Raw genomic sequence first — 22,919 nt, forward strand, 5'->3', positions numbered from 1 at the left:
AGATCATCCTGCTGAATCCCCTCCTCTTGTATCTGGACCACAGCCCTTGTCAGGGACTTCCCAGGCAGTGCAGTGGTAAGGAATCCACCTGCCAATGCAGGAGCCCCAGTTTTGATCCCTGGGTCAGGAAAATCCCTTGGAGAAGGAAATCACAGCCCACCCTAGGGTTCTTGCCCAGAAAATCCCAGGGACAGAGGAGCCTGGCAGGCTACAGTCCATGGGGTCACACAAGCTGGACATGAGTTAGCGACTAAACAACAATACTTGGCAATATGATGGATCTCAAAACACTACAGCAAGAGAAAAAGCAAGGGACAGAAAAATAAAATTAACACATTATGTAAGTTAAAAATAAACAAACACAATTATATATTTTGCACAAAGACATGTAAACAAAATGATACACACTGCACACATTAAAATGGCTTGCTAGGCTATAAGGAGAAAGGGAATGAATGAATGAATAGTGGCCCCTCCCCACAGTCTTTCAACAAAGCAGAACAGAAACTGTTTTCTTTTTCCCAGTTTGTCTTTATTTTTAAATCTTTATTGGAGTATAGTTGATTTACAATGCTGTGTTAGTTCCTGTTGTACAGCAAGGTGAATCAATTAAATATAGATATATATCCACTCTTTTTTTTTATTATTCTCCCATATAGGCCATTACAGAGTATTGAGCAGAGTTCCCTGTGCTATAGAGTAGGTCTTTATTATTTATCAGTTTTATGTACAGTAGTGTTATATTTCAATCCCAAACTCCCAATTTATCCCTGCTCCCCGCCAAACTCTGTTCTTGACAAGATCATAAAGAATATGGTAGCTGCCAAAGCAAGACTAACAGTTACCACTGTCAACCACGTGTCTTACACTGTCACATGCTTTGCCTATACCCCCTCTCCTGTGCTCCCCACCGCGCCCACCATGAGGAAGATGTTGCTATTGGCTGCATTTCATATTCAAAGATGCATAAGTAGACAGAGGGATGTAACTTACCCAAGGAAACAGAGCTAGGAACTGGCAGGGCTAAGTCTTGAATCCAGAGGGTCAGTTCTAGACTCTATTCTTTCTATGCCTCAAATAACAGTCTATATGCCTCTGACCAGACTCTGATTCACATCAACTCCACTGTATCTACCCTCCACATTTTCTGCCCCAAGGAATTTCCTATAGGCTCTTCTGGGGTCCAAAGACTTAACGTAAGAATTCATATTCATAGCTCTCCTCTTCTTGGTCCACTTCCACTCTGTACTTTTGTTCTTCCTCAAGGAAATTAGAATGTCTCTGCTGCTGCTGCTGCTTAGTCACTCAGTCGTGTTCAGCTCGACTCCATGGACTGTAGCCCACTAGGGTCCTCTGTCCATGGGGATTCTCCAGGCAAAAATGCTGGATTGTGTTGCCATGCACTCTTCCAGATCTTCCCATCCCAGGTCTCCCGCATTACGGTCGGATTCTTTACCATCTGAGCCACTTTGGTCTGCCTTAATTCATAGGATCATTGCTCTACATTCCTCTTGCTAGACTATTTATAGTAACCGGTATGGTAGTTTTTCTCTTCATTTTCCCAAATTTGATTTCTCTAAGCATATATTTCTCTTGCAGGAAAACTCCTGAACTTACCATTACAGAACTTACTGAATTCTGTAATTGACTGAGGATCAAGTCAATCACAATGACTGCTTTTATATCTCCTTTAGAGGAATATGCTGGTGCTTGAGGAAACCAATAGCTACAATCAAACTCATTGATCTTCAGTAAATGATTCTTTTTTTCTATGCATTTATTGTGTTTGTTTTTTAGATCTCACATGTGAAATCATACAGTATTTGCCTTTCTCTGACTTATTTCATTTAGTGTAATGTCCTCAAGATCCATCCATGTTGTTGCAAATTGTAGGATTCCCTTCTATTTTTATGGCTGATTTATTCATGTGTGTGTGTGTATACTCTCAGAACATTTTTATCCATCCATTCATCAATGGACACTCAGGTTGTTTCCATGTCTTGGCTATTGTACATAATGCTCTATGAACATGGGCATGCAGGTATCTCTTCAACATAGTGTTTTTATTTCCTCTGCATATATTCCCAGCAGCAGAATTGCTAGATCATATGATAGTTCTAGTAATTCTCTGAGGAATCTTCACATTGTTTCCTACAGTGGCTATAACCAATTCACAATCCCACGAACAGTGCACAAGGGTTCCTTTTTCTCTACAACCTTGCCAGTGTTTATCATCTCTTACCTTTTCAATAACAGCTATTCTTAACAGGTATAACACAATATCTTATTGTTTTGGTTTACATTTCCCTATGATTAGTGATGTACCTGTTGACCATTCATACTTTTTCTTTGGGAAAATGTTTGGGTCCTCTGTCCATTTTACAATTGGATTATTTCATTTTCACTAATGAGTTGGGGGAGGAGCTGACGTCATACAGGGTTTTTGTCTTCTGTTCAGCTGGGTTGTTAGCTGGTCTGCTAGGGCTTCTCTCGGAGTCCAGATAATTGCGAAAGGGAGACTATGGTAGCAGTGATGGCTAACTTATCTCCTGGTCATGATGGTTATTGTGTTGCTAAGGTTTCTCTTGCTGTGTCCTTGGGCAAAGGCCACCCATCTCGTGTCTGAGAGTTTTGCAACTAAGGACTATTGTCCTTCACCTTGGGAAGGCTGGGATGATGTGCTGAGTGAGGCTGCTGTGTTGAGACATAGAGGTGTGGTCACAGGGACTGGGACTTTCATTGCCCGTCTTCTGAGACTTGGAGGTTTGTTCAGGTTTGCTGTTATCCATCATATCCAGTATTTAGGGAAGCTTTCCTGGATTGCTAGGGTTCCTATTGTCTCATGTTCAGTGTCTGGTGGATTAATTTACTGGCATTCACTCACGGTGCCCTCTGACTTGTGCACAGTTTGAGCTGCTCCCACTCTGTCTGTGGCTCATAATTGGGTGAAGTACTGGCTTGTCATTCATGGAGTCAGGGTTGGGAGTTGAGGGTTCCAGAATCAGTGGTTAGAATTTACGGGGTGGTATTTAAGGATTAGAGGTTGGAATTAGGAGATTAGAAGATAAATGTCAGTGGCTCAGAATCTAGAAACGAAGTCTAGGATGAAAGGGTTACGGGTTTATTAGTGACCAGCTTGGGCTGGTGTTGGAAATTAGTATCAGAAGTATAAAGGTTAGAGTGGTGGTCAGAGATCAAAACTCAAAATGGATCAAAGACCTAAATGTAAGACCAGAAACTATAAAACTCTTAGAGGAAAACACAGGCAGAACACTTGATGACATAAAGCAAGATTTTCTATGACCCACCTCCTAGACTAATGAAAATAAAAATAAACAAGTGGGACCTAGTTAAACTTAAAAGCTTTTGCATAGCAAAGGAAACTATAAAAAGGTGAAAGGACAACCCTCAGAATGGGAGAAAATAAGAGCAAATAACTGACAATGATTAATTTCCAAAATATACAAGCAGCTCATACAACTGAATACCAGGAAAACAAATGACCCAGTCACAAAGTGAGGAAAGGACCTCAACAGGCAGTTCTCTAAAGAAGACACACAGATGACTAAAAACACATGAAAAGATGCTCAACATCCCTCATTAAAAAAAAAAGTGTTCAAGTCAAGGGTAAGGTATTTGCGTGGTGGTTAGGGACTGGGGTGGGGTTAGATGTTAGGGTTGCACCACAGGCCTAAGGTTTAGGACCTGAGTGTAAGGATGAAGGGTGAGAGTTACAAGGTCAGCTTCAGAAGAGGAGTCAGGGTCAGGAGAGCTAGGGTTAGGTCACAAGCCCAAAAGGTTAGATCACTGTCAGTGATAGGGTTAGGGGTTTAGCAAGTAGGATTGAGTTAGGGACTAGGGTTGGGATTTGTTACAGTCAGGGAGGCAGGGTGAGGGTAACTCCCTCTTTTTCCTTGCTGTGGGAAGATTCTCCAAGCAGAGAGACGACATCAGGTTCTCAGTCACATAAGCTCCAAATTCCAGGAGAGAACATGTCAAGGTTTCATGCCAACTCTCTCACTGCACACCCCTTTTGACCAGGGCAACGCCAGGCCCTGAGATTCAATAAATCAGCAAGGGAGGAATATGTCAGTCTCCGTCTCCTGCAGGCACTACCCTGTATCTGCAAGTCCTGCTCTTAGGGTTCCCTTCACTTGGCTTAGAGAAATCACCTTTCCACCTCAGAAGCATTCTGCACTCTTACTAATTTTGTTCAGTAGATTTCTAGTCATACACACACACACACACACACACACAGACAAACACACATACACACATACAGAGAGGAAGGAACTGATATGGCTGCTAGCTAAATTCTGATCTCTTCTTTAGTAAGGCCAGAAGAAAGGGTGGGTTAAAGCAACAAAGATAGGGGCAAATACTCAGAAGAAAAATAGAGAAGGGTAATGGACGAGAATGATGAGAAAGGGTGTTGCTTTAGATAGTAAGTCTGGCCAGGCCTCTCTGAGGAGGTGACACAAGGCCAAGGAGTGAGTCAAGTAAATATTGGGGAGAGAAGTTTTCAGGCAGTGAGCGGTGGGAACAGGCAGTGGATGATAGGAGTGAGGGGAGAGTAGTTTGGAAAGGCACGCAGGTCGGCAAAAGCCAAGTCATGCAGTTCTTTAAGGTCCATGGTGAAGAGTTTGGATTTTTTTTCTTCGTAGAGCAGGAAAACACAGCAGTGATTTAGGCAAAGGAGTGATGTGAATATCTTGTGCATTAAAAAGATGATTCCACGTGTCACGGAGCAGCCACAACTACTGAGCCTGTACTCAGCGGCTCAGTGTACTCAGTGGCTCAGGAGACACGGGTTTGATCCCTGGGTCAGGAACACCCACTGAAGAATGAAATGGCAATCCACTCCAGTATTTTTGCCTGGGAAATCCCACAGACATAGAAGCCTGCAGGCTACAGTCCATGTAGTCGCAAGGACTTCGATATGACTTAGTGACTAAACAACAACAACAATTTAAATATGCTGGATGAAAATGAAAAACACCTCAAAAAAGACTTGGCAGGGGCTGTCACTATTACTGTACATTAACACTGCGAGAAGGCAGTATGTTCTTAAATACCTCTATCTAAAGACAAGACTAGACAAAGGTAGATACCTTCTGGATAGAATGAGCATAAGTCATAATTAACCTCTTGGGACTTCCCTGGTTGCGCAGTGGATGGGAGTCTGTCTGCCAATGAAGGAGACATGGGTTCAATCCCTGGCCCAGGAGGATTCCACATGCCAGGAGCAGCCATAACTGAGTTGATGAGCCACAACTACTGAGCCCGCTTGCCTAGAGCCTGTGCTCTGCAACAATAGATGCCAATGCAATGAGAAGTCCGCACACCGAACTTTGCTTGCTACAACTAGAGAAAGCCTGCACAAAGCAAAAATAATAAAGAAGATAAATAAAAAATTAGCCTCATAATGGGTGATTCACCCAACTGAGTTCAGACTCATAACTGGTGTAGAATTACTTCAGTTCCACCAAAACCGAATCAAGACCCAAGTTCTTTGTCCCCCGCGTCCCTCCGAAAGACAAATACTGGGCACCAACGAAGTGCCAGGCCCTAAAGTGAAGTCGCTCAGTCGTGTCCGACTCTTTGAGACCCCATGGACTGTAGCCTTCCAGGCTTCTCCGTCCATGGGATTCTCCAGGCAAGAATACTGGAGTGGGTTACCATTTCCTTCTCCAGGGGATCTTCCCGACCCAGGGATGAAACCCGGGTCTCTAGCATTCCAGGCAGACGCTTTAACCTCTGAGCCACCAAGGAAAGGCACTATCCTAGATCAAATATAAAAGAAAGCGAGTCGGGCAAAGCCCACTCCGGCTGCCCCACTGGAGGCCCCGCTCACTGCCTGGCTGCCACCCTGAAACGCCCATTCTGTCCTCTCCGAGGTCCTCTCTGAGCCACATCCCGTCGCGGTGCCACCGGCCTGGTCCGCTCTCCCACCTGAGGGCGCCCGAGCCCAGCCCATCTCCTGTCCAAGACAGCTACGTCACCTCTTCCCTCCGGAGCAAGCGCTGGAAAGACATCAGGGCCACCGGGAGGCGGGCCCTCCTGCTGCAGGACATTCCGGATTGGCTGGCACAGCACCTCGTCCCCGCCCGGGCCGCACAGCAAGGACCCCGAAGAGGGCTGCCCGGGCGAATGCCTAAAGGACCCCGCTTGGACCTAAGGGCTAGCTATTGCAGTGCCTGGTGGCCGGGTCCCGCGGCGGGAGGACCAGGTGACTCGTATCCGAACTCCACCCGGGGCTCCCAAATAGCCCAGAATCTGGAGTGGGTTTAGGCCTCTGTACAAGGGGCCAAAACCGCAGGGCTGCAGGCCTGGAGAAATGGAAGAGCAGGGTGGGGAAGAGGGTGGTGTCTAGAACTGAGGCTGTGAGCTTGGGGGATTGGAGGGTGGGGCTTCAGGTTTTGGAGGCAGAAAGCCGAGGTGATGATGAGCTTGGGAGGACGGAAAGCGTGGCTGGCACCCTCCAGGAAGCGGAGAAATAGGAGCCTCTGTTGTGAAGGCAAATGCCCAAGGAACTTCTAAAACTTACAAGTCTCTTAAAGGAGTTACTTTTACGTTGAGCAAGTTTGCCGACCTGTTCCTCTTTGTTGTAAACCAGTATCCAAGACAAGCGTGACTTGGCTGGCATTAGAAAAGGAACCATGCCCTCCCCTGGATAGCCTCTAGCATTCTGGCCTTGGAATAGCTGAATCACTCATTCACTGATTGATTCAACAAATACTGTTGAGAGCCATGTGTGTGCTAGGCACTCTGCAGTACAGAGGATACAGAGGCGAGCAAAACAGATCGGTGCTTTCATGGAGCTGACCATCTAGTGGGGAAGAGATAAGTGAAGAAGACGTGTAAGGAGCCATGAGAGTGGGCAGGCGAACTAAGATCTAGTGGGTGAGTAGGAGATAACCAGCGGGAACACATTCTGGACTGTGAAAACTCTGGCTGTCAGGCCAGAAAGTCTTGGAGCTGCAAGGCCCATGAGGCTAGAGCAAAAGCAAGTTAAGGTGTATGGAGTTCTAGATGAGGGATCAGATCACTCAAAGCCTAGTAGGACATGACAAGGCTTTCAGGTTTTATTATAAAAGTACACTTTGTACACTTTGAAGGGTTAAGGAGGGAAATGATCAGATTTGCATTTTTAGTTCAATGGCTATTGTGTGGAGAACAGATTGTAGAGGGAACAAGAGTAGAAACTGGAAGATCATTAAAGAGGCTGTTGCATAAGTCCAGGGAGGGTTGATGATGTTTTGGACTGGGGTGGTGGCAGCTGAGAAGGAGAGAACTGTATGGATTGGAAGCACACTGGTGAGGCAAAATTGCTAGAACTTAGTGATATGGTGGATATGGAGGATGAGGAAGGTGAGGTGGCAAGGATATCTCTCCCTAAAAATATGACAAGATTCTGCTCACTTTTGGGTTACTCACCGCCTGGGATGTTAGGGAAACTAAGTTGGCTGGTCTTGTACCGGTTAGGCTGCGGTTAGCTTTGTGGATCGACTGGAGCATCAGCCTGAATGCTGTAGAAAGGGCATGAGTAGGAAAGACCTTGGTAGTGTTTCTCTGTTTGGGCCAGACCCTAGCACTGCCTTTAATGTGCCACTTTCGGGCTAAGAGAAATAACATGGTTGTCCAGACTGTGTGTGTTCATGGAAGCCTTCTCTATTTACTGGCAAATTTAGAGGTTCCACCCAGATAATCTTTGAGAACTACTCCTCAGACCTGCAGAGATGATCAGTTTCTTACATGTAAATAGAATTTCAAAGTTGGAAGAGATCTCAAGTTTTCTTAGTCCAGTTTAAAATACTTTTATGTTTTTTATAGCATTTCCACAATTATTTATTGAGCTCATACACCATGATTAGACTGTAGATATACAAAGATAAATAGAATAAGACTATATAGGTTCATTTGGTCAATAGAATTGATTAAGCGTCTTTGTGCCAGGCATTTCAGCTACAAAATGAGTACAACTTGTCTTTGACCTTCGAGTTGCATGTCTGCAAGCCTTGCCATGGTGAAGGACAGGGAAGCCTGGCTTGCTGCAGTCCATGGGGTCACAAAGAGTCAGACACAACTTAACAACTGAACAACAAGCCTTGCCATTGAGGACAGCAAGTGTGTTAAAGGGTTTGATTTGGCCAGGGTAGATCCTGACTTATCTGTAACATTAGAATAGAAATTGTATGTATCCAGCAGACATAGGCAGTGGCAGGGGCAGGGGAGGTGAGAGGGGGTGGTATCCTGGCAACATCCCAATTCTTGTCCATCCAGTCTTGCAATTCTAGAATTGATGGGAGAGCACTGTATGACCGTACCCTTGTGGCTAGAGTCTATAGGAATGTAAATTGTAAATCCTCTGTAAAACACAAAAGATAGGAAGCGAAGGGAGTACTGGCAGAGACAGGTAATGTTTAAACTTGAACTTCTCATGAATGGGTCACTCCTTTGCAGGGTTACAGTTGCATTAGCAAGATTATGTCCCCCAGTGGGTAAATTGAAGGCCCCTGTACTATTCCTTTCCCTCAATCCCATGATCCCAATGGGCAGTTAAATACTAAGTAACTGTCATGTGCTTTATTAATGTCAGAAGTGAGAGCCCTAGTTGACTTGTAAGACTGCATGGCTCCAGAGTAAGAAGGGTGGGGACTGCAACACTGATGAGTCTCTAATCTGGCTCTCTGATGGCAGGAGGGAGATGACCTCGATCTTGCGGAGCCCGCAGGCTCTCCAGCTCACTCTGGCCCTAATCAAGCCTGATGCAGTTGCTCACCCCCTGATTCTGGAGGTAAGAACACGTCCTAAGCCTCTACTGTATGCCCTGGGCATTGCTTCTGTTTCAGGTGCCATAGGGCCATTTGTGAAGACTGACAGCACAGTCCTGTGCTAGATGGTGTGGAGGCAAAGCTAGACGTCGTGGACACTGACCCCAAGGAGACGAAAGATCTGTTGGAGAACTGAGGCAGATATAAAATATAAGAGGGACTTCCCTGGTAGTCCAGTGGTTAAGAATCCACCTTGAAATGCAGGGGACATAGGTTTGATTCCTGATCAAAGAACTAAGATCCCACTAAGGTTGGGGAACTAAGATGGGGCAACTCAGCCCATGTGCCACAACTACTGAAGGCCATGGGCCACAACGAATGATTCTGCATGAAGCAGTGAAGATCCTGTGCTTAGTCACTCAGTCATGTCCGCCTCTTTGCAACCCCATGGACTGTAGCCCCCCAGGCTCCTCTGTCCATGGGAATTCTTCAGACAAGAATACTGGAATGGGTTTCTATGCCCTCATCCAGGGGATCTTTCCAACCGAGGAATGGAATCCAGGTCTCCCGCCTTGCAGGCAGATTCTTTAAACCAAATGCAGCCAAAGAAACAAATAAATAAAATATTTTTTGAAATAATTAAAGGCTCTAATACAGTAAGAAGAACCAAACCTCAAGACAGGGTATATATACTAGTTGTCTATTGCATGTGCGCTCAGTCGTGTCTGGCTCTTTGCAACTCCATGGATTATGGTGTGTCAGGCTCCTCTGTCCATGGAATTTTCGAGGCAAGAATACTGGAGCGGGTTGCCATTTTGTCTTCCAGGGGATCTTCCTGACCCAGGGATCAAACCCTAGTCTCCTGTGTCTCCTGCATTGCAGGCAAATTCTGCACCACTGTACCACCTGAGAAGCCCTAGTTCTTTATTGCTGCCTAATAAATTACCACACACTTAGCAGCTTAAAACAGCATTCATTACCTCACAGTTCTAGAATGTAGAGGTCCAGTAGGTTTGGCTAAGGGCTAGGTTCTCTCCTTCGGGTTTCAGAAAGCCGAAGTCCAGGTATCAACTGACTGGGCCCTTATCTCCAGGGTGTGGGGAAGAATCCAGTTTGAAGCTCGTTCAGAATGGCAGAATTTGATTTCTGTGTCTATAGGACTGAGGTCCCCATGTCCTTGTTGGCCTTCAGGTGGGGACTACTGTTTTTAGCGACTACTCACATTCCTCGTTACATGACTTACTCCCATCTTCAAGATAGCAACAGAGTGTCTCTTTTCTTCAAGTTTTAGGCTCTAAAGGGTCCCCAGGGTTTTTTTGGTTAGCCTGGGTCTCCTGTTCACTCAGATGCTCCCTTTCACTGACTTTTATCTTTGGGGTGGCATTTATCCAGGCTGTTCATCAGCAGATTCTGAGCAACAAGTTCCTTATTGTGCGAATGAGAGAACTTCTGTGGAGAAAGGAAGACTGCCAGAAATTTTACCGAGAGCATGAAGGTAGGAGCCAACAGTCCTCTGAGCAAGAGGCTTCTCTATCCCTAGAAAGATTTCACATGGACACCCAAGTCAGGTTCTCACTGACGTCAGTTTAGTCGCTCAGTGTGTCTGACTCTTTGTGACCCCATGGACTGCAGCACGCCAGGCCTCCCTGTCCATCAGCAACTCCTGGAGTCCACCCAAACTCATGTCCATTGTGTTGCTGATGCCATCCAACCATCTCCTCTGTCGTCCCCTTCTCTTCCTGCCTTCAGTCCTGGCATCAGGGTTTTTTCCAATGAGTCAGTTCTTCGCATCACGTGGCCAAAGTGTTGGAGTTTCAGCATCAGTCCTTCCAATGAATATTCAGGACTGATTTCCTTTAGGATGGACTGGTCTGATCTCCTTGCAGTCCAAGGGACTCTCAGGAGTCTTCTCCCAACACCACAGTTCAAAAGCATCAATTCTTCGGCGTTCAGCTTTCTTTATAGTCCAACTCTCACATCCATACATGACTACTGTACTTACCAACTGTAAAATTCAGCCAGTCTTCTAGAGAGTGGATTGATAACACAAACTTTTCATGATTATCAATGTTTTTAAAATATTTTCTAGGAGGGTCCTACCTCATGGTACCAACAAGAAATTTAGTTTTATATCCTGATAATATCACTGATAGTGAACTTGCTCAGTCATGTCCGACTCTTTGCGATCCCATGGACTGTAGCCTATCAGGCTCCTCTGTCCATGGGATTTTCCAGGCAAGAGTGCTGGAGTGGATTGCCATTTCCTTCTCCAGGGGATCTTCCCAACCCAGGAATTGAACCCGGGTCTCCCACATTGCAGGCAGACTCTTTACCGTCTGAGCCACTAGGGAAAGTAATATCACTAGTTAACAAAAAACTCTGTCAAGTACTGTCCAAAGGCTCATGATTTCATTTAATTTCCCAGAAACCCCATGAGGTAGGTATTATGTCCCCAGCACACAGATTAGGAAACTAAGTTAGGGAAGTTATTGATTTACCTGAAACTACACAGGTGGTAAGTTGGAGAGCCTGGGTTCAGACCCAGGTAAGTCAGACTCCCTGTTCCTTTCTCTAAAACAGTGATTATTCCCTCCTCTAGGGAGGCAGGAGTATAAAACGTTGTCTTGGCACCGTGTCTTAATGGAGGTCTTCTCTCCTTGCAGGGCGTTTTTTCTATCAGCGGCTGGTGGAGTTCATGGCCAGGTATTTCTCATTTTGGTTCCCACATTTTCATCCACTGAGACTTATTTCCCCTGCCCCCCTAAGTAGATTTGTTAATTTTATTTGCCACTCTTTAAAGTTGTAAGCAGTGTCTAGGGTCTGAAGAAATGTGGGCTTGGGCTGACACTGACCCTGTGGCCACCTGTTCTGAGGTGCTTACTGATCCAGGGGCTGTAGAAGAGTGTTGTTGAATGCTTCCTAACAACTCTGCTGTCTTGGTGGCCTTTCTTCTTCATCAGCGGCCTTCTATCAGCTCTTTGAAGCAGTACTCAGCTAGAAAGGCAAGGAGACTCTCAGGATGTCCAGTGTGCCTTTGGGCCCTGCTCACAGTGTGCCCTCCTGAAGGCAGAGCCAGATTCCTGACATGTGCTCCCTTGGTTCACAGTGGGCCGATCCGAGCCTACATCCTCGCCCACAAGGACGCCATCCAGCTCTGGAGGACCGTGATGGGCCCCACCAGAGTGTTTCGAGCACGCCACGTGGCCCCAGATTCAATTCGTGGGAGTTTAGGCCTCACTGACACCCGTAACACAACCCACGGCTCAGGTGAGGCTGCCTCCTGTGTCCACAGTTTTAATAAGGGAATTTGGTTCAAGGATGGTGGGCAGGCTGGATGGTGGGGTTGAAAGGCAGGTCCCCCAGGGAGCTTTCCTCCCGGTTGGCCCTGTGTGGTGACCTCGCCAGATGTGGCCCAGGACTTAGGGATGGGAGAAGGACAGGCTCTGGTTTCTGAACCCGATTATGACCGCTTCTTACCTCTGCCCTGCACTCCTTATGAGAATCCCTTCTCTTTTTTTCCTCCCCTTACAGACTCTGTGGTTTCAGCCAGTAGAGAGATTGCAGCCTTCTTCCCGGATTTCAGTGAACAGCGATGGTACGAGGAAGAGGAGCCCCAGCTGCGCTGTGGCCCTGTGCACTACAGTCCTGAGGGTGGCATCCACTTTGCTGCTCCCGCAGGAGGCCTGGGGCCAGCCTGACACAGGCCTGTCAGTTTGTGAAGACTGGTGGCATTGCCCAACCTTCTCTCACAGACCTCTGGTCCCAGAGCATTCTTCTAGGACCAGGGAGGCCTGGGGCTCCTTGTGCCATCTCTGCTGGGCACCACCACCTGCGAGAGGGCCTAAGCTCCTCACTGCCACCTCTTCTAGAATCTCACTATCTACCTCCTCTCTGGAATGCTCGTGGGTGGTTCAGAGGAATGATGGCTTCTCTTTTTTCTGAGAACTGTTTATCATTTTCAAGGAGAAGCTTGCCAAGCTGACTTGCCTGAAAAATGCAGTGACTCTGTATTAGCCGTGTTTGGTCTGTTTTCCTTAATAAAAGTCAGTATGCTACTGAAAAAGGCTGGGAACACTACTCGAGGTGCTCTCTCTCTCCCCTTAACTGGAGTAATTAAACCTGTCCTAAGTCAAGTTTCTGGTCTATGCTAAGTGAAGAGAGAATTGTGTCAAAATCTCCCAGGAGGGTCACGCAGCGTGCAGCTTACATAGAGCACAAAGGCCCCTGGCATAGGCCTGCATCCTGGAAGAAGGGGCACCTTTGGTTTGAGCAAAAGTATGTCTGCCCAGTAACGGCATATTGTTATGACCCTTTTTTTTTTTTTTTCTGATTTGCACAGAGCCACTAAAGGTAGCCATGTCTCTGCTGTAGCTGAGGATGACAGTTACCTACTACTATGACAAACCACCTCAAGATTTCATGGCTTAAAACAATAATGACTGAACTTGTATGTCTGTGGATCTGCTGGGTGATTCTGCTGCGCTCACCTGGACGCACATGGCTGCGTTCAGCAGTTGGGTCCAGCGTGGTGTTTCCTTCTGAGCTGCTTCTTTGCATGGTTATTTCAGAGTTGCAAGAAAGCAGGCCTCCATTCATGAACTTATCAAGCTTCCTCTTGAGTCATGTTTGCTGATACCCCACTGACAAAGGCAAGTCACATGGCCAAGCCCAGAGTCCATGTGGGAAGCAACCGCACAGGCACAGATGCAGGGAGGTGTGAATCACGAGGGAGCATTAGCATGACAATCTACAAACTGAAAGTGAGATGGCTTCAATTTATATAGAGAACTTATGAAAACAAATATTCGCACAAGCCAAGAAAAGAGAGAAACAGCCAGAGAAGGAAGGCTGAAGCCTTGCCCACATACTTGTACTCATCAGGCTCCTCTCCCGAGTGTGTCCTCTGGTGTGTGTTGAGGATTGTCTTCACACTAGGACCCCACCCACACTCCCTGTGAACAAAAGGCTTCTCACCTGAATGTGTCCTGAGGTGTGATTTCACCCTAAAGTCTTGGCCACAGTTCCTCCACACGTAAGGTTTATGTCCTCTGTGAATCCTCTGGTGCTTAATGAGGTCTGACTTTTCACTAATACCTCACCCACACAAAACGCTTCTCCCCTGTGTGTGTCCTCTCATGCAGTGTGACTTGAGGCTAAAAGCACACATAAACTTTATCCCCTGAGTGTCTACTCTGGTGGTTTTAAGGGGAAACGTCTAAAAAGCCTGGCCTATGCTCCCTACGGCTTCCCTGGTGGTTCAGATGGTAAAGCATCTGCCGATTCCTGGGTTTGGAAGATCCCCTGAAGAAGGAAGTGGCAATCCACTCCAGCACTCTTGCCTGGAAAATCCCATGGACGGAGGAGCCTGATAGGCTACAGTCCATGGGGTTGCAAAGAGTCGGACACGACTGAGTGACTTCACTTTCACGCTCCCTAGTATTTAAGGCTTTTCCCCGTGTGTCTTCCGATGTCTGATGAATATGACTTCCGACTAAAGCTTCACCCACACTCTGCACACGGAAGATGTTCCCTCCCCATGACAGCCTGCATCTGAAGAGGTTTGACTTCTGGCTAAAATCCAGTTCACACTCTACAAACCGGATTGCTCCAGATCCTGAGATTTCTACCCTCTCGGGAATGTTGTCTGTTTCCCCAGAGATTACCCTCTGGGTTAGACTGAGCTGCACCTTCAACACTTAGTTGGCTCCCTGAGAGTTTACTGGTGGTCCCTGGGGTGGGCTGGAGAAAACCACTGAAGTCCTACTGCCATTGGAACTTGAAAACGAAGGGGTAGAGACCCTCACTCTTTGATGTTCTGCTTTGCCCACCACCACCCCTCCCCCCAGTAGTTTTTATCAGACTGTTGTTGCTGCTACTGCTGCTGCTCAACTGGGCAAGGATCTCCTGGTTGGTGTTGATTTCCTGCACATGAATCTGGAAATAGGATGACTGCTGAGAGCATGCTGGCTGAGAATCTGCTGACTGCCAGAGGACAGAGAGGCCAGGGATGGATTTGTGGCTTTGAATCTGAAGAAAGAGTTTTCAGTCAGAGTAATCACAGGAAGGGTTAGCTAGGCTTTTCCTCCTTGTCATAATGTCTTATAGTCCATTCATCATTCACAGCCATTAATGTCTGTCTCTCCAAGGCAAGTTTCACCAGACCTGTATTTCCTTCAACCCCTTTTGACTCTTTATTTGGAAATAATTTCAAACATACAGAAAAGTTGCAAGAATAAGGACAGTACACGGAACAGCTCTGTACCCTTTTCCCAAACTACTTATTGCTAAAATTTGTGTTATATATGTGTGTGTACACGTATATGCAGAGAAGGCGATGGCACCCCACTCCAGTACTCTTGCCTGGAAACTCCCATGGATGGAGGAGCCTGGTAGGCTGCAGTCCATGGGGTCGATAAGAGTCGGACACGACTGAGTGACTTCACTTTCACTTTTCGCTTTCATGTATTGGAGAAGGAAATGGCAACCCACTCCAGTGTTCTTGCCTGGAGAATCCCAGGGATTGGGGAGCCTGGTGGGCTGCCGTCTATGGGGTCACACAGAGTCGGACACGACTGAAGCAACTTAGCACACGTGTATGTACATACATTTTTTTCTTTGAATCAGTGCATACAATCATGCTCTTTACCTATAAATACTTCATTGTGTGTCTGACAAAAGTAGGGATATTCTTTTTCATAACCACAATACAGTTATCAACTCTGGTAAATTTAACATTTATATAATATTTTAACAACTATCAGATCCTCCTGCAATGCAGGAGACCCTGGTTCAATTCCTGGTTCAGGAAGATCCCCTGGAGAAGGGATAGGCTACCCACTCCAGTATTCCCTTGTGATTCAGCTGGTAAAGAATCCACCTGCAATGTGGGAGACCTGGGTTCCATCCCTGGGTTGGGAAGATCCCCTGGAGAAGGGAAAGGAAAGGCTACCCACTCCAGGCCACCCATTCTGGCCTAGAGAATTCCATGGACTATATAGTCCATGGGGTTGCAAAGAGTCGGACACGACTGAGCAACTTTCACTTTAACTTAATGACTATCGTATGTATTCCAGTTGTCAGTTGATCCAATAATGACTGAGCGACTTCACTTTCACTTTTTCACTTTCGTGCATTGGAGAAGGAAATGGCAACCCACTCCAGTGTTCTTGCCTGGAGAATTCCAGGGACGGGGGAGCCTGGTGGGCTGCCGTCTATGGGGTTACACAGAGTTGGACACGACTGAAGCGACTTAGCAACAGCAGCAGCAGCAGCAGCATTTTCCCTATAGTACAGGATTGTCTGCAATCATATTATAATTAGTTATGTTTCCTTAGTTTCCATTAGTGTCTCTTTCATGAGATTGGCATTTCTGAAGAACAGAGTTCTTTTTTTAGAAAATCTTTCTCATGTTTAGAATATGTATAGAACATTCCTGACATTTTCTTATGATTAGGTTCAGATTATGTACCACAGTCAATTTTTTTTTTAAGATTTATTTATTTTATTTTTAGGCTGTGGTGGGTCTTTGTTGCTGCTTTTGTTGCTGCACATGGGCTTTCTCTAGTGGCCGCAAGCAGGGGCTACTCTTCATTGCAGCATGGCGGGCTTCTCATTGTGGCAGCTTCTCTGGTTGCAGAGCATGGCCTCTAGGCATGCAGGCTTCAGCAGTTGCAGTGCATGGGCTCAGCAGTTGCAGCTTGTGGGCTCTAGAACACAGGCTCAGTAGTTGTGACACACAGGCTTAGCTGCTCTGCGACATGTGGGATCTTCCTGGACCCGGGATTGAACCAGTGTCCCTTGCATCACAAGGTGGATTCTTAATCACTGGACCACCCGTTAGTCAATTTTTACTTATTACATATTTTATTTGAATCAAGCAAAGAAAACAAAAAACAAAAACCTCACAGTAGAACCTATTATTCTATATATTATCCCAAAAAGGAATCTTCCAAGTAAACATCAGAGGCATCGTCAGCTTTGTAAGCATCTGCACTTATACTAAAATTATCTTCTAGGCCATAACCAGTTACACTGACACATAAGCTACAACAATCTTCATGACAAATATGGGAACATTCTTTCTGACTTTTTCTATGAAAAGAAAGAGTAGATTGATAGAGGAGTCACTCAGTCTGGATGTCTCTAATACAGAAGATAGTGGAGAATAATGGCTAACCAGAGCACATGTGAAGCCTCATTTGAATTTCCCCATTCATTATCTGTCCAACTTCACTGACTCTCTCAGGACAGAATGAAGGATGCTAAGACATGTTGCTCTAGAGGGTCTACTGAGCCCAATCAAGTCAGGACCCGCACTGATCCAAAGGAAGTACTCTCTGGAGCCATGAGAGTTCTGTCTGGGATCACAAATAGAAGAATGGGTTGGGAACAGGTGACTAAAGCTAATTCCAATCTCTTCCTTCTTTATTGCACATTTCTAAGAAATAGAACTGTTCACTTTATGAAAGAATGTATATGTATCCAGGACTTCCCTGGTGGTCCAGTGGTAAAGAATCCACTTGACAATGCAGGCGGCACAGGTCTGATCCTTGGTGGGAAGATTCCACATGCTGTGAGGCAACTAAGCCCATGTGCCACAACCACTGAGCCCGTGCTCTAGAGCCTGGGAGCTACAACTACTGAAGCCCTAACCCTAACCCGTGTGCCTATGCTCCACAATAAGAGAAACCACCTCGATGAGAAGTCCGTGCACCGCAACTAGGGAGTAGCCCCAACTCACTGCAACTAGAGAAAGCCCACGCAGCACTGAAGACCTAGTGCACCCAAAAATAAATGAATATATATATATATCCATAATGTTCAGAGTAAAAGCCAAGCCCTGAGAGGGGCCCACTAGGTTCTACATTCTTTCATAACCTATCGGCTTTCTGACTCCATCCATACTCTACCTTTGTTCACTCCAGTCTGAGCTGCACTGACCTCTGTCCTGCTGCTGTGCACTGACAGGTTCCTATGTCTGGAACACCCTTCTCCCAGATATACTACTGGTACATCCCAAGAACACAGAGCTGGACTTAACATTTAATAGTTAATGAATACTTTTGAGTGAACGGGTGATAGGAGCAGAGTTAATTAAGAAAGACCTTGAAAGGTTAGACAGAAGACAGACACGTTCTGTTCTCAACACTGTTGGGATCAAAGGCTTCTTCTCATAGTCTGTGTTTTGTAACATCTCATTTACTGTCTCGAAATGAGATTCATATTGAATAAAATGTCCCCCCACACAGAATTTTTTAAAAATAGTGCCCTAACCCAAAATATAAAAGAGAAATAAAGGAAAGTAATTCACAATAAAATACTATGCTTTTTAATATGAATTTATTGGAAGGACTACATTAGGAGACACAGTGAAATAATCAGACGCTTATCGCTATAGGCAATTCACAGTTACAAGTGGAGACAGACATGGATGTGCCTTATTGATGATGCGTACCTTCTTCTGATGACAGACACAGGTGTGCTGTATGGGTAGGAATTCAAATACTACAGCCAGCAATGCCACTGATGATGTAATGTTTTCTTTTTTTTTTTTTTTCCAGCTATGCCAAGCAGTGTGCGAGATCTTAGTTCCAAACCAGAGACCGAGTAAAGGCCATGGCAGTAAAAGTGCTGAGCCCTAAGCACTGAACCACCATGGAATTGCCATGCCTTTCATATTGATGAATACTTTGTGATAAAGTTCAAAACAATTTTCCCCTTGATTTACAATCTACTATGTGAAAACTACTTTACAATATTATCTAAAGGAGATTTATATTCTAGATTCAGAGCATTATAAATAGATCCATGGCCTGGAGAGAAAAAAACAGAAGAGGGATGAAGAATTGATACAGGCTTAAGAAACATTTTTTTTAAAAAGGAATGTGTGGATCTTGTCAAGATCCTGATTCAAATTCACAAAAGACTTTGAGATGATCAGGTAAATTTGAACACAGGCCAACTATTAGAAAATACTAAGACACTACTGATAATGTGGTTATATATATTTTTTTAAAATCCTTATTTGTTATAGCTACATTGTGATATATTTAGGAGTGATATATCACATTATTTGGGATTTGTTTTAAATAATTCAGCAATAAAAGAACAAAGATATACAGAGAAAAGGAAGAATAAATCAAATGTAGCAGAACAGTATAAAGCCTGAAATGGATCCAATATGATCCAAAGTTTCCATGTAAAAGATTAATTTATTAATAACTTGAGGTAATATACTTCTCAGAATCAATGAAATGCATGAGCATAGTGATAAAAACAAGTCCAAACTACACTGGCTAGCTGAATGCAAATTTAAATGGGTGAGTCTTCACTGAGACAGATGGAGAAACTAGGTGAGAAGCTAAGTGGAGTGAAGTGGAGCCAATTTAAACTGATGAAAGCAGTTCCAAACAGATACAAGCAGGAAAGAATAGAACAAATCAGAACTATTTAATTCATAGCTATGCCAAATAGAGAAAAACCTTAAAAAAGCTTCTGACAGAAACTGATGTTTAACTCTGAAACTAGCAGTCTTAAGAGCTCAGGAATATCCAGAATAACTTTGTATCTACCAATGGAGGCAGTTTCAAGTTTTCAATAAATGAACAAAAATGTGATTTATGATATCAAATAACTTTGCAGTTGTTTAGTCACTAAGTCCGACCCTTTTGTGACCCTGTAGACCGTAGCACTTATAAACCACAAAACTGGTGACTTCCCTGGTGGTCCAGTGGTTAAGAATCCGCCTTGCAATGCAGGTTCAATCCCTGGTCAGGGAACTAAGATCTCACCTGCCCTGGAGCAACTAAGCCTGTGTGCTGCAACAAAAACTCAGCCCAGCTAAAGTAAGATAATAATAGTAAAAAGAATCAGTTAAATACACAGAACTGAAAGATCTAGTTACACTTTTAAGATTTTTTAACTTGCAGGACTCAGAGGGGCCTCTTTTAATATTTTCTTCTCCTCCTTGCTCTCTGTACTCTGATCACGCTGGCCTCCTTACTTTCCTATCTCTGCACTGATTGTTTCCATGCCCAGAAGAGTCTCCCACCACACCCACATATATACCTTCCTTACCTCTTTCAAGCTTCTGCTCACACATAGTTCCTCACAGAAGCCAACCCTGATCGCCCAACTCTGCCTCTACACCCTGGCACTCTGGATCCCCCTTATTCTGCTCTACTTATATATTTGTACATATTATACTTAATATAATGTCCTCCCTCCCTCATGATCCAGGTCAATCATAGGTTGGTCATATCTACACTTTTTATTGCAGAGGAAGAAGGATGAATGGCTGGCTGGATGGGTGGGTGGAATGAAGGACAACCTAATCGTAGTATGTGGAATATATGGCATTTCAAGTCAATGAGAAAACAATGTCTCTTTAATAATTGGTGGGCACAAACTACAAACTACATGGCAGTTCAGCATATATTAAAATTGCAAACGTGGCTTCTAAAACCATTAGAATCTTCTTTACTTTGGTAGAAAAGAAAACGTGAGTACCAGCAGGCATTTGGTCGTGACAGATGCATCCTCCTCCCATCTCACATTCTCAGGTCACCATCGGGTCCTTCGTTTTCTCTCTACAGCACAACCCAACCCAGGAAGGTGCCTGGTGGCTAGGGAAGAGGGGCTGAAAAAGCCATTCTGCAGGAACCTCCAAAAGTAACATTAAATGTGGTAGACCAGACCCCCTTCAGACAAGACAGGGTAAGAACGCCCTCCAGACACAACAGCTCCTCTAGGAAGTATCCCCAAGAGCCCAGGAAGGCTCTGTCAGATGCAGAAATATCCCTTCTCCCAGAGCAGCGCTATCCAAGAGCAATATAGGATTTACGGTGCCAACCACATACGTAATTTTAAATTTCCTGGACTTCCCTGGCGGTCCCAGAGGTAAGACTCTGTGCTTCCACCGCAGGAGACACGGGTTCCATCCCTGGTCTGGGAACTAAGATTCCCGATTCCCGCATACCACACGGCACCACTGGGGAAAAATAATTCCATAGCAGCCATCTCAAATAGTTTTTTAAAAGGTGAAATTAATTTTATGGGCTTCCCTGGTAGCTCAGAGGGTAAAGAATCTGCCTGCAATGTGGGAGACCTGGGTTCTATCCTTGGGTTGGGAAGATCCTGTGAAGAATGTAATGGCAACCCACTCCAGTATTTTTGCCTGGAGAAATCACGTGGACAGAGAAGCCTGGGGGACTAAATAGTCCATGGGGTCCCAAAGAGTCGGACAACACTGAGCGACTAACTTCACTTCTTCAACCCTACATATCTAAGATATTATCATTTCAACACATATGCAATGTTAAATGGTTATCAATAGGTTAGGTTCTCCTCCCCCGACCCCCGTTATCTCTTTGACATTAGATGTGTTTTGCACACCTACAGCACATTTCAAAAGACGTTAAAAAAACGGTTAAAGCGAAATGTAGTCTCAGCAAAATAATAACTGTGTCGGGAGCTTTCCCGGTGGCTCAGCTGTAAAGAACCTGCCTCCAATGCAGGAGTCACAGGTTTGACCCCTGAGTAGGGAAGATTCCCTGGAGAAGGAAATGGTAACCCACTCCAGTACTCTTGCTGGGAGATCTCATGGAGAAAGGAGCGTGATGGGGTATAGTCCATGGGGTCGAAAGAGTCGGACGCGACTTAGCGACTGAACAACCACCTTGTGTCTGATGAAAAACAAGTTCTAGACTTCTTCATTATTCAGTTAGATATTAATTAACAGGACGTAAGACTGTAGTTCTTCAGTAGCACTCGCCACAATTCAAGCGCTCAATTTTCGCCGCCAGCGGATTTGCCGTTGGAGTGGACGGCGCAGACAGGACCCCCGCGGCGGAAGGCGAGGCCAGGGACTCTGGGGAGGTAGCTATAAACCACAAGAACAGGGTACTGGACAACGAGGGAGGGAACGCCGCCCCACCCACAAGGAAGGCAAGCAGTTGGGAGAGGTGGTCGCATCCTCAGCGCGCCTCTCCACAACTCCTTAGGAAATCAGCCCCGCGACACCCAGGCCCACGCCAGGCCTGCGCCTGAGGTCCGAACACCCGGGGAGGTGGTGCGGTGGGGCGGTCGCTCTCTTCCTGCCCTAGTACTTGGCCAGCTGGTCCACCTCACAGATCACGGGCAAGCCCAGGAACTGCTCCCGCGAGGTCCGCATCTGCTCCCGGCTGGGCTACGCGGCAGCATCAAAGTTACCAGCAACCGCATCCAGCTGCTAAAAGATAGCGGGGGCCCTGCCCTACCAACGAACAACGCAAAGGCAAGGAAGTGAGTCTGCAGAAAGTGCGTCACGGCGCGGCGCGCAGCCTGCCGGGAAGCGTAGTTTGGGGCCAGAATGCGACTCTAGTGGAACGGATGAGGACTGTCCTTGCGCGTTGACCTGCTCAGTTGTGTTCCAGCACGTTTTTTTGTTTTTACCACCAGTACCCACAAGCAAAACATAGTATTGTTTCCACGCTTTTGGACATTATATAGGTAGCCTTATTACATATTTACTAGCTCATTTTGCACAATTTTTTTTGTTTTGTTTTGTTTTTCAATGATACACGGTAATCCGTTTATTTGTGTTCACTGCTGTTTGGTATCTATTGAAGAAACAGACCAACACTCCAATTGGATTATCATATATGTCTCCCTGCACACCCATGGAGAGTTTCTCTAAGTAGCGGTTCACAAACTTTTTGCTGTAATAATCCTTTCACACTCTTTAAATGTTTTTTCCAGTTTCATTTGAGATATAATTGACATACAGCACTACAAATTTCAAGTGTACGCATAACGAATTTACTTACCTATATTGTGAAATGAGTACCACAGTAAGTTTCCTTAACATCCGTCATCTCATAGAGATACAAAAAACAAATGAGGTCTTCTCCTTGTGATGAGAACACGTAGGCTCTACTCTCTTAACAACTTTCAAATATACCATACATCCGTGTTAGCTATGGTTGTCATTACATCCCTGTAACCGCATACCCTCCTGAAAGGAGACCTGCCTCACCCATCTGGGAGTTAATAGGAGTGATCTCTGTCTGTCTCTCTCTCTCACACACACACACATACACTCAAGAGGACTCTCAGAGTTAAGGACCTGGTCCTGGTAAGACTGAGAGGGAAGAGAAGTGAATTTGA

General features: G+C 45.4%; 2 protein-coding genes across 3 annotated transcripts in view; both read left to right on the plus strand.

Moving 5' to 3' along the window:
* Nucleotides 1–6,291, plus strand: part of SPINK8 (serine peptidase inhibitor, Kazal type 8 (putative)) — an 18,427-nt gene extending 12,136 nt beyond the window's left edge. The window contains exons 5-6 of the mRNA XM_010851968.1: nucleotides 5,470–5,573; nucleotides 5,898–6,291. Coding sequence (XP_010850270.1) covers nucleotides 5,470–5,573; nucleotides 5,898–6,291 — 498 coding nt within the window. The remainder of the gene's footprint in view (nucleotides 1–5,469; nucleotides 5,574–5,897) is intronic.
* Nucleotides 6,128–12,905, plus strand: NME6 (NME/NM23 nucleoside diphosphate kinase 6). Of its 2 annotated transcripts, none has more exons than XM_010851920.1 (6): nucleotides 6,128–6,229; nucleotides 8,701–8,797; nucleotides 10,167–10,269; nucleotides 11,438–11,477; nucleotides 11,881–12,041; nucleotides 12,306–12,904. In XM_010851920.1, the coding sequence occupies exons 2-6, from the start codon at nucleotides 8,708–8,710 to the stop codon at nucleotides 12,470–12,472; spliced, it is 561 nt and encodes a 186-aa protein (XP_010850222.1). In that variant the 5' UTR covers nucleotides 6,128–6,229; nucleotides 8,701–8,707; the 3' UTR covers nucleotides 12,473–12,904. The 2 variants fall into 2 exon arrangements, with proteins under 2 accessions (XP_010850222.1, XP_010850223.1); XM_010851921.1 differs by lacking the exon at nucleotides 6,128–6,229 and adding an exon at nucleotides 6,236–6,903 and having other exon boundaries at nucleotides 12,306–12,905.
* The last annotated feature ends 10,014 nt before the right edge of the window (nucleotides 12,906–22,919 follow it).

The sequence above is a fragment of the Bison bison genome, unplaced genomic scaffold, assembly GCF_000754665.1.
Source record: "Bison bison bison isolate TAMUID 2011002044 unplaced genomic scaffold, Bison_UMD1.0 scf7180017864304, whole genome shotgun sequence".
NCBI classification, from domain to species: domain Eukaryota; kingdom Metazoa; phylum Chordata; class Mammalia; order Artiodactyla; family Bovidae; genus Bison; species Bison bison.